The sequence below is a fragment of the Brachycentrus maculatus genome, unplaced genomic scaffold, assembly GCF_059751285.1.
Source record: "Brachycentrus maculatus isolate JH-2025_06_01 unplaced genomic scaffold, ASM5975128v1 h1tg000966l, whole genome shotgun sequence".
Classification (NCBI taxonomy): Eukaryota; Metazoa; Arthropoda; class Insecta; order Trichoptera; family Brachycentridae; genus Brachycentrus; species Brachycentrus maculatus.
This window is the reverse complement of record NW_028281687.1, coordinates 32,856-45,277: the sequence shown is the minus strand read 5'-3', so window position 1 is coordinate 45,277 and position 12,422 is coordinate 32,856. Positions and strand designations below refer to the sequence as shown.

Below are 12,422 nucleotides of genomic sequence, written 5' to 3'. Positions count from 1 at the left end.
CGAATGCAGAGCGGACCCGCAGTAACAAAACTAAGAGTGTCAGAAATGAAGACTCTAAGGAGCATATCGTAGTCATGCAGGAGAAAGTGACCAAGTGCATCATTGACTATTTGATATCTTACTAGCTTAATATTGCCCTGAAAAAAATTCCTAAGGATTTTAAACTTGAAAGTATAAGGTATTGATTTGTTAAAAATGACTAACTGCATTGATGTTTATTTTGTTGCCAAGCAAAAGTGACTTGCAAAAATGCCAATGACCAAGCAAAAATGGTCCTCCTGAACATTTTACGTTTTGGTAGTTGGTCACTTTCTCCTGTACGACTACGATATCTGGCAAGAGTCTACGGAATAGAATAAGGAACACCAGGATAAGAGAAATGATCGAGATCTAAGACGTCGTTTGGTGGGGAAGACAACATAAGAGACAATGGTATGCGCATGCGAGGAGAATGGAACAATCCAGTCTCCCCCACGCTGCACTGCACGGCCAACCCCAAGGTAGATGACTCCAGGCAGACCACTAAAAAGATGAATTGACGGCCGGGAATCAACATCGCAGGAGGCTAATCCATCTTAAAAACAGGCCAACAAGCCACAAGCAGAAGAAGAATCTATAAAAATACTATGTTTTGGGGCCCCCTTTAGATTTTTTCGTGAACTGTTTTAACACATTGTTGGCGGGAAACGCTTAAATGCGTCTTTTACGTACTGTTGGTAGAGAGCGGGAGACGCTTATAAGCGCTCTACTTTCTTACTATTTGGTAGAGTATGAGAGATGCCAAATTACATTGTACAGATGGGAATTGAGTTTGTGGTTACTTGTGATTAGTATACGACCCTAATTAGTATACTAATCAGGTTCGGGGTTGATGAAAAAACCGCCCAGACAACAATGTGTTAACAAACTTGCCATAGAAAGTCATAGTCCAACCACTTTGAAACAGATCTCCTCCATAAGCATATTGTCTCCCATTAGTTTTTTTTTACGGGACACAAATGTAACTGTTATAATATAAGAGTTTCTACTTAATAAAAAGCTTCTTTACATCTCACTAATAGATGTCTCTAGTGAAGTTCTATTCAAGAACAAGGTTTCTAAATTGATTCATATATATAGAACTTCCAAGAATTTGAGTAGTGTGGTTGTCAATAATGGGTAGAATTGGTGAATGTTACACGTGTGTAAAGTGAGCCTATGACGGTCGTCAGGCCCGTAAATGGCCAGACTTCCATATTCTTCTTCATCTTTGGTGAGATGTCAAAAAAAAAATTAATAATAATAATATGTAACTGTTATTATCGAATTATTCAATCAGTACTGGTCTACAAGCAAAATAATGGATATAGAAAATATAACTGTAAGCTGGAAGACTTCCTTTTAATTACAGTTTAGTTTCACAAAGACATCCGACTATTAGTGATGAAAAAAAAAAAAAACAGTATTTCACGTCTCAGCGCACATAACGGAACCGACAATAATTACAAGAGAAATTTAGAAAATCTCCGGGAACCTGATGCAAATCTGTCCGATATCCCATTCAAGTACCCAAGGACTGAGCTACACACGGTTCTATTAATTTTTATCTTCATATATAAGTGGCAGATTTTATCTACATATAGTCCGCCTCCGTAGTGTAATGGTCAGCACACTCGGCTACCATACTGGAGGTCCCGGATTCGATTCCCCGTGGGGGGGTCGAATAAATATAAGTGAGTTTTTCAATCTAATATTTATTCAATACTACCCTGGACTGGTACCCGAAGCGGAGGGCTGATCACCTTTCCTTCATGTGTTAACGATCAAGACAACATTGCGTTTATATGATGCAGTGCCCTATGCACCATTGGGGTGCGGATAAGGGTTTGAATGAATGAATTGAATTAATAATATGGAATATATTATCAATTTAATTCAGAATCATTCTTCAGTAATTCCTTCTCTGTCCAAGCGGCCAGACTATGGAATGAATTACCTCTCCGCGTAAACAAATGCACCTTCTCTAATAACTTCTAAGAAACATCTGAGACATTACTATTTATCATTAGAATCCTAACTGTCCATCAAACCTCCTCCCTTAAGAAATGTGTATTTGGTTACCCATTTTTATTTATTGTTGTACTAATACAGTAATAAAAATATGTAATAATACCTACTTGGTAATTTATATTGATAATATATATGCCTGAATTGAATTAAATTATCACAATTAGAAAAAAAATATTATACAAATGTCAAATCGTAATAATTTTATTTTAATTACCTGACAATGGAATGATTTTCCGAAACCGGCACTCGCGAATAAGTGTTTATAAAAGTGGCATTACACAAAGTGAAAAATGGACAATGAAGAGTGTTTTAAATTACCTCTTTTGACAAGGTGTTCAACGCTGGTTCTCGCGCTCTGCTTGCTCGGGTTGTAGTCCTCATCCTCCGCCTTGACCTCCGCCTTGACCTCCGCCTTGACCTGCGCCTTGACCTGCGCCTTGGCCTGCATCTTGACCTGCGTCTCGGCGTGCCGCTTGCGCCCGCCGCGGACGCAGTTGCTGTTGATGACGGCCGCGCGCTCCTGCTTCACGCGCGTGGGCATCTCCAGGTTGCCGTAGCACGGCAGCTGGCGTATCTTGGGCACGGGCGCGAACCGGACGGCGCTCACGGACCCCCCGCGCCCGGAGAAGAACAGCCGCTCGCCCCTAGAAGTCGGCGCGGCGAAAACATTCGACCGGCTGACCTTGGGATACCGGAATTTGAACATGGCCGTCTGTAGAAACGAATTAATCAGGCACAGTTGCTTGGTGACTGATCCGAGGGTTTTAAATATCGACGAGTGGACGACGAAGACGTTGTTTAGCTGTCGCTGCTTTATCGACGATCGCAGATCGCTGATCAGGTCGCAGCACAGGTCCATGACGACGCGGCGGGAGAGCCGACGCAGGTGAGCCGCGGACGACAGCCTTGCGCTCGTGTACTTGGTCGTAGACAGAGAGATCCGATGGCCGAATCCTCCCGAGTCGAAGACGGGCCACACCGGCGGTCTGCGGACCAGTTTGCACGTCGGAGAGTCGCCGCTTTTGGCGCCGTCGTCACCCGGCTCGTCGCTGTGTTTGCGCTTGAGACCTAAAAGAAAAAAATAAACAAAATAAGAATCCACAGCGGAATATCTAAAATACAATGTACAGAGAGAATAGATTACGTTTTATTTTGTATATCGTAGTCGTACAGGAGAAACTGACCAACTAACAAAACGTAAAATGCTCAAGAGGGCCATTTAAGTCACTTATGCTTGGTAGGAAAATAAACATCAATACAGTTAGTCATTTTCAACAAGTCATACTATACTTCCAAGTTAAAAATCCTTTGGGATTTTTTTCAGGGCAATTTTAAGCTAGAAAGATATCAAATAGTCAATGATCACGTTTTTATAAAAAATGCATTTGGTCACATTCTCCTGCATGACTACGATATTTAAATTAACAACATTTGGAGTGCGTCCATATACTTGTTCGCAAATCTAGATTATCTCCGCTATAAACTTTTTGACATTTTAACATGAACATGTCTTCACATAACATGATGAAGAAAAATATGGGAGACTACATTTAAAGGGCTTATGACCTTCACAAAGAACTAGTGGTGAACCAACATGAACTGTGTTACGAGTTTGATTAATATATATAGGGGTTCTGAGAATTCAGTAGTGTGATTGTCAATCATGGGTAGAATTGGTGAATGTTACATGTGTGTAAGGTGATCACTTAAACTAGCCTATGACGGTCGTAAGCCCTGTAAATGCCCAGACTTCCATATTCTTCTTCATCTATGTTGAGATGTCAAAAAATAAATTTAAATTGGTTACTGATCTCTGCCTTCACATATTGCTCACTCCTTTCAACAACGTCATATATCAAAAATCGTCAATTTTCAGTTGAGCATGTTTTCGGAATGCCCAGAAAATGTATATTATCCCAGTAAAAGGGGCATATTTTTAACTTAATATTTACCCACTACAGGGCAGAAAGTGTTGTTTTTGCATTTTGAAGTAAAGGTACCGTTTAATTATTTTTTTTAATAAACTTAATATTTTTCAAATGGAGAAAAAACCTTAAAACATATGCTGCACAGTAAAAAGTTGAATAAGTGGCTTCATATTTATTTTTAATACATTGTATTATATTTTTAAACTTTAAAAACGATCTCCTGAAAAATCAAGTTTTTTGATATATGACGTTGTTGAAAGGAGTGAGCGATATGATCATATATTTTATTTCAATTTATCTTTCATATTATTTCATACAAGCAGACAAATAAAATTAAAACATCCACGCTGTGTCACTGGATCAAAAGTGCAAATAATTGATTATTAGACCAATTTACGCCTTATCTCATTGACGGACATCATCAGACCGGTCTAATGATGGACAAAAGCATCGATTGGCCAAATAAATAGGTGGAAGTACTCCTTGAAGTATGAGAAGCAGAATTTTTTTGATGGACAGGACAGGACAGGACTCTAATGATAAATAGTAATGTCTCAGACATTTCTTAAAAGTTATTAGAGAAGGTGCATTTGTTTACGCGGAGAGGTAATTCATTCCATAGTCTGGCCGCTTGGACAGAGAAGGAATTACTGAAGAATGATTCTGAATTAAATTAATAATAAACTCCATAACATTAATTTCAAAATGATGAAATGCAAATTTTAAACTACACTTGGTAACATTCAATATAACAAAGATATATTTTTCTTCATAACAATACAAACATTTTTAGTTATTTTGTTAAATCGACTAAAATACTTTAATACTTGAAAAAAATAAGATAAAATAAAATATTAAATCTGATCTCATGACAGTCTTAAGATTACATGACGTTAATTAATTTATATTCTGTTACTTATTACTTATAACCCAATGGAGCATAGGGCACTGCATCGAATTGACGCAGTGTTATCTTGATCATTACTTACATGAAGGCAAGGCGATCACTCTTGCGCTTCAGGAACCAGTCCAGGGTGATATTTAATAAATATTACAGTGTAAAATCACTAATATTTATTTTCAACCCGCCTGGGAATCGAACCCGGGACCTCCAGCACGGTAGCTAAACACTCTGACCATTACACCACGGAGGCGGACTGTACATGAAGTTTAAATAAATAAATATATAAAAAATACGGCTGTCCAAATTTAAAACACAGTGAGGGACATATTTTTTGTAGTACGTTTTTTTGCATTTTTGGACTAAGTAGAATCTACTTAGTCCAAAAATGCAAAAAAAGCGTACTACAAAAAATGTCCCTTACTGTGTTTTGAATTTGGACAGCGGAATAAGTACATTATAAGGCAAAAAGCATATAAAAATTCTTGGAAAAACAAAACAATAGGCTAGCATTACGTCAAATGTTACTGCAAAGTCAGACAATCTCTAATAGTGCCTCATAATACTGGAGTGACCAATTATTTATATCTACTACTGGCTGGTCAATCAGAACCTAAAATCTGGCGGTGTCAAAAGTCTGCGTAATCGGAGGGCATGTATGACTAGATGTATGGATGTGAAGGAGGCGAGGAGTGTATGTCAGGACAGAAGAGTGTGGCGTTCCATCCTCTCTGCCTACCCCTGCGGGGAAACGGCGTGATGGTAGTAGTAGTAGTAGTAGTACTACTGGCTGGCACTGGTACTGGTACACACACTCACACACACAGACACACACACTTAGCCTTGAACTTGCGAATGCAAACATTCAACATTTGTTTACCAACTTTGGACAAGGTACAGATGAAAAATACTTATTTGTAGTTTTATTTCCAATTATCGGGATCATTTAATATGATATTTAGTATGATATTTCACTAAGAAATGCCATTATTTTTTCTGAGATTTAGCTAATCAAAACGATATATTGGCGAAAGCGATATTTACAATAAAAAAATTGATTTTCAAAAATTATTTTCAATGCTTTACTTATTAATAAAATTTTATTATTTAAAAGTATGTTATGAAAAGTAACCTAAATTTTTAAACATTTTTGTGCAATCCCTGTATGCTAATGAAAACTGTATGAACTGTATCTGTGGATAATAAATAATTATACACTGAACTCACTTTTAACGCTTTTCAAAATAACAAGGTGTAAAAAAATGAGAGAAAAAAATCAACATTCATTAGGGCCCAGTATTCGAAAGTCGCAACTTAATTTTTCTCTAAATCCAGGTAACATTTTACGTAGTTGATTTTTTTTTAAAAACACCATTTTTGCATTAAAAAAAATAATAAAAATTCTCAGAAATAATTATATCGAAAAGAAAAAGAGTTATTGAAAGGTAAGTAGTTAAAAAAATTATATAAATGTTTATAATCTTAAAACTAAAAAAATATCCAAAAAAATTAGGCGTGAACAGACATGTGACCTCTTCGGTGGTCTCCGGTGGAATGAAATCTGTGTTAGCGAATATCCCCTTAATTATGCGTAACAGTAGTTTGTAATTTCCTACATCATATAAAAATAAAATATATATGTAATATTAAACATTTTATTTTATTTTTTAATTAGCCAACAGTCAATGAAATCAATTGCAATAGGCAAGTACGCTGCAACACAACCTGTAAAGTCAACCGCTAAAATACACTGACGCCAAACTTGTAAATTTGGTAGAAGGATTACAAAGTCAAAATTCGACTCCCAGCACTAAGACAGTCAAACGATTAGTATCTATGAAACACTGAAAAATATTTGAAATAAAATAAATGCGTACTATATTTTTGTCCGCCTCCGTAGTGTAATGGTCAGCACGCTAGGCAGTGGCCTACAGTACAGTAGTACAGTAGTACTGGAGGTCTCGGGTTCGATTCCCAGGAGGGTTCAAATAAATAAAGGTGATTTTTTCACTCTAATATTTATTCAATATTACCCTGGACTGGTTCCTGAAGCAGAGAGCTAATCACCTTTTCTTCACGTGTTAACGATCAAGATAACACTGCGTTTATATGATGCAGTGCCCTATGCACCATCGGGTGCGGATAAGGGTTTGAAGAAGATATTTTTTACAATACGCCACTGCGAAAAAAAGTTTTGTTACCACTAGTCTTCTTCAAGGTTTTTGTGGAAAATTTATTATCTAAATGGCTCATTTGTTATTGTTATTATTGCTATGAAAAATCAATAGTTCTTGAGAAAAATAAGTGTATAAAATAAAAATGTCAATTGCGCCGCATGGTGTAAGGTCGGGGTTTTTTTTCTTCTTCAAATAATATTTATAAGCTGCCTGAGAAAATTCTCCGTACATATTTTTTTATTATTTATTTATTTCATAGATACATAATTTTTTTTTTACTATTTCTATTACGGCTCTTTAGGCATGGCCTGTGTTGAGCCGAAATACTTACATGTTAATACAATTTTTTATTTTTTTATTTTATTTTTTAATTATTAGATTATATACATAACATAAAATAGATACAATAACAATGTAATGTATGAAGGTTTTACAATAAAATAATTACACCTGGACTTTAATTAATTCACTTTCTACCTTGTCCCTTCCAACGAGAAGCAACCATCGACGGGCACTGTTCTTAAAGACATGATCACTACTGGATTATTATGTACATACAAGATTAATAGCATATTTAGTTAATAAATCTTAAAAATGAATGTGAATTTGTGTAGTAAATAAAAAATGAATGAAGGTTGATCCCTAAAAATAATACAATACATTACATATTATTTTTTAACATCTCATCAAAGATGAAGAAGAATATGGAAGTCTGGGCATTTACGGGGCTGACATTCCTCATAGGCTGGTTTAAGTGATCACTTTACACACGTGTAACATTCATCAATTCTACCCATTATTGACAATTACACTACTCAAATTCTTGGAAGTTCTATATTATATGAACCAATTTAGAAACCTTGTTCTTGAATCACTAGAACTGCACTAGAGACATCTATTGGTGAGATGTAAATGCCCAGACTTCCATATTCTTCTTCATCTCGGCTGTCCAAATTTAAAACACAGAAGGGACATTTTTTTGTAGTAGGACTCTACTTAGTCCAAAAATGCAAAAAAAACTACTACAAAAAAATGTCCCTTACTGTGTTTTAAATTTGGACCGCCGATCTTTGATGAGATGTTAAAAAATAATATGAAAATAACTCCTGTAATTGGAGATAATCCAGATTTTGTGAAAAAGTATTTGGACACACTCAAAATGTTACAATACATTGCAATGAATTCAATATCTTATATCAATCGAGATTTGTCACATGGCTCATTTATTTATTTTATTTGTCTTGTCATAGTTTCTAAATAAGACATCACTAAATCTGATAGATCTTTATATCCTATTGCCTCATCAATTTTTGTCAACTGCAAACCATCTTTCGCACATTATTCTGTTTCTAATTTAAATAATTCGTTTTAAAAAATTGGATATATCTACACTAAATGAGGGATATCTTGCAATGGCGTCTCATCACATTCACAAATAGAGTTTTGTCTAATTTTAAATGTCAGGTGACATGTGAATTTTGAGTCGATAACAGTAATTCCTTGATATTGGTAAGGATTACGTTCTTAGGAAAAGTAAACAATGACATGTCGCTCACTTCTTTCAACGTCATATATCAACAAACTTGATTTTTCTGGAGATCGTTTTTCAAGTATTGAAAAATAATAAAATATAATCAAAATTTACGGTGGTGAAAAATTACGGTGTTTGAAAATGATGCGGAATGCTTCGAACCGCGTGTCACAGTAGATTTTAAGAAATAGTGGTATTTACTAAGTAAAACATTAATTAAAAATAAATATCAAGCCACTTATTGAACGTTTTTATTGCGCAACAGATCTTTTTAGGTAAAACCTGAATGTTTTTTCTCCATTAGAAAAATATTAAGTATTTTTTAAAAACTAATTAAACAATACGCTTTCTTCAAAATGCAAACACAACACTTTCTGCCCTGTAGCGGGTAAATATTAAGTTAAAAATTTCCCGCTTTTGCCGGGATATAGTACCTTTGCCGTAGTGATCAATCGTCAGGGGCACCTAACAAAGCACACGAAGAAGAAGACAATATTTTTAGGCATCTCTCGCATTCTACCAAAAGTAAGCAACAGAACGCTTATAAGCATCTCCCGGTCACTACCAACAGTTTGTAAAAAAAAACACTTTTAAGCGTTTCCTGCAAACAAAACTAAAAAAAATTAAAACTAACTAACCATCACGCCGCTTCCCCGCAGGGGTAGGCAGAGAGAATAGAACGCCACACCACTCTGTCTTTGCAAACATTCTTCGCCTCTTCCACGTTCATGCATCTCCTCATACATACCCGCCGATTGTTACGACTCCTAACCTGACCACTTTCGAGTATTTGGCATACCTGATCGTGCCATGTTTTTCTCGGTCTTCCTCTTCCTGCAAACAATGTGTTGATAAACTCAAAAAAGTGGTCTTACAAAGTGTTTTATATATTTTTTTATATTTAAAGCATATAGATTTCATCGCATTGTTTAAAAAATTATTTGCATATAATTTTCATAAGAAAATAAAATGAAAATAATATGTAAGAAATGGGAATAGTTTTCATATATAGTAGTCGTACGGGAGAAAGCGACCAACTAACAAAACGTAAAATGTTCAGGAGGGCCATTTAAGTCACCTTTGCTTGGCAAGAAAATAAACACCAATGCAGTTAGTCATTTTTAACAAGTCAATATATTATACTTCCAAGTTTAAAATCCTTTGGGATATTTTCAGGGCAATATTAAGCTAGTAAGATATCAAATAGTCAATGATCACGTTTGTGTAAAAAATGCACTTGGTCACTTTCTCCTGTATGACTATGATATCAGTGAACACTGTTGAATGTGGCCCCTCCACGAATTCACAGACAAGTTTTTTCAGGCTGTACTTATTTACCACAGAGGAAATATTTTTTAAGTACGTGCAACAATAATCTAATCATAGACAACTTAAGGGTTTCACATTTTCCAACAGTAACAAAAATGCTCGCATATAGGAATGTCTGCTGAGTTCAGTTTTTACAACAAAGTTTAGTTTTAAAAATACGTTTTTGTGATTTGTGAAGTGTTGTGTGGTGAACTAGGACGGGATGGAGCATTTTCATATGTAAGTACACACTTTAGTCTTTATTTTTGTTAATTTTAATGTTAATTTTCTATTATTTAAAATGCCGCATGTTCGAAATGAATCGCTTTACTTTGAGATTTCTTTAATGTGATCTGAAGTAAGAACAACTTACTTTTCTATATGAATATATAAAATTTTACCATATTATTGTATAATTTCTTAGCTGACTTCCTGCAAAAACTGTATAACTACGAAATGTATGTATTTATCCAAGATCTCATTAAGAAAATCAAGAGTTTGTTCAGTAGATTTTGAAAAATGACAGTCAAATATTTTACCAATCTGCCATTATTAATTCTCTAGGCCATCTTTTTCATCCATAAATAATAAAATAAAAAACCTGTATAAATAAATCGCCAAATTTTGGACGTGTTGAAAATACGTTTTTTGCGACATGCTTGCATTTGTGTGTGACATAATACGAATCGGGCATTGATCTAAAAAAAGTAGGTTAGCGTAGTGAAAAATTAATTTGGTAGCAAACCTTCTATAACAGAGAAAGGTACACCAACAAACTGATAAGATTGCGATAGCGCGCGGGATCGATTTGTACAAAAATGCAGGCCAAATACACTTCCAAAATGTTTTGGACTGTTTATGCCGGGTTTGTCAGCTACCAGGAGGTGAAATATCGAGATGATAAATACCTTTTATCTCATTAGTGGGTGACACAGCCTGGGGTTTTGCGTCCGAAACACCGGTGCTGTACCCCAAGTTAGACAGCTTCCTGTAGTCGTGGTTGACCCTCCTCCGCTTCCCGCTCTCGAAGAAATCCTTCTTCCAGTGTAAATGAACGATCTCGCGCTTTGTTTGTAGCAAATCTTCAGGTTTACACTCCGAGGAACTGTGAGAATTCGACGCCATTGTTTGCGTCAGTTCGTGGCACATATCACGGTGGTTGCTATTTTCACTCGGACAAGCCGCATGTAATGACACGACATTAAAATTATTTGCACAAACCGCGGGTCTGACGTCGTCCTTTAAGGGCGAAGCACCGAAAACATTATTATTTCTCTTTTCTATCGGAGTCAGCTCCTGCGACGCCATGTTGATTGAAATTTACTTAACATTATTGCCATAATACGTAATGTGGCGACCTCGGAAAAAAACCTCCTAAATAAATTAAACAGGAACTTACCTACATTAGAAACGTTCAACATTGAAGATTTTTATAATTTTTACCAGTAGATATAACGTGCATTCATATATATTTGGGCAAAAATTGACATTATTCATAAATCTAAATGTCACAATTCGAGTTGACACTGATTACCTAACAACCAAGTTGAAAAGATGGAAACTGTGTTTTCAAATATATCTTCCACATACTTTTTAATAAAAATAACTTAATAATGTTGATAGATATTTGAAACATCAAGTATTTTTCCTGCAATATTACTAAGTAATTAATACTTAGTTGAGTAAATAACCATATTAGTCAATATCCGCGACTCGAACCAAATGAAATGCTAAAATCAATCTTTTACAAAGCAATCATAGATGTCGTGCGCTATCCAACTTTTAATCAAAATCGTTTTAGTCAGATTGTGAGCTTACTCGATTTCATATGAAAGTGTACGGTGGGCTTCCAACTTGATTAAAAGTCATCTCAAGAACCACTAAATTAATTTATACAAATAAGGTGCTACGTGATGATCATTAAAAGAAAGCCCTGCAAAATAATTTTTATAATGTTTAATGAAAATTTTATATTTTAACTTATTTTAAATGTTTTTATTTATTACTTTCAAAGCAAAAAGTAATTAAAATAAAAACATGTTAAAAATATATTTATCGCACTAAAATAACTCCATTTATCAAATCATATCAATATATTTAAAATATATTTTTTAAAATGTTTAAAGTGACTAAAGTGTGGCAAATTAATTAAATTTTACTAAAAGGCGAATCAACAAGGTCTTATCTCCAAACCTATCTCCATATTATTCATTGAACATCTTTAAAATTTAATTGATTACCATAAATACGGCAATTTTTCTTTTGGAACCGTTTGGGAGGGTAGGATAGCAATAAATCCAGATTTTAGGGACTTCAACACTGTTGCGTTAGCCGATCATTCTTTAGCTTGGCAACAACTGAGCCACGTTATATCTACTACAAGCTACAATCTGTTTAGTTATTTTACCTCTAGTTTTTTAAAAAATTTTAAAATTATTTATTCTGCCAAATAAATAATTTTAAAAAATGTTCACAGTTATTTTACTTATAATTTTTTATTTGTTTTTTATTTTAATTTTTTTATTTCA

At 34.8% G+C, this 12,422-nt stretch overlaps 1 protein-coding gene across 2 annotated transcripts in view; it reads right to left on the bottom strand.

Annotated features, from left to right (window-relative positions):
- The window catches only part of LOC148299753 (uncharacterized), a 28,859-nt gene extending 17,630 nt beyond the window's left edge, over positions 1–11,229 (bottom strand). For both annotated transcript variants that reach the window (XM_088275721.1, XM_088275722.1), the window contains exons 1-2: positions 10,803–11,229; positions 2,368–3,117 (exon numbers count right to left, since the gene is read on the bottom strand). In XM_088275721.1, coding sequence (XP_088131847.1) covers positions 2,368–3,117; positions 10,803–11,202 — 1,150 coding nt within the window. In that variant the 5' untranslated portion in view covers positions 11,203–11,229. The remainder of the gene's footprint in view (positions 1–2,367; positions 3,118–10,802) is intronic.
- Between the last annotated feature and the right edge of the window lie 1,193 nt (positions 11,230–12,422).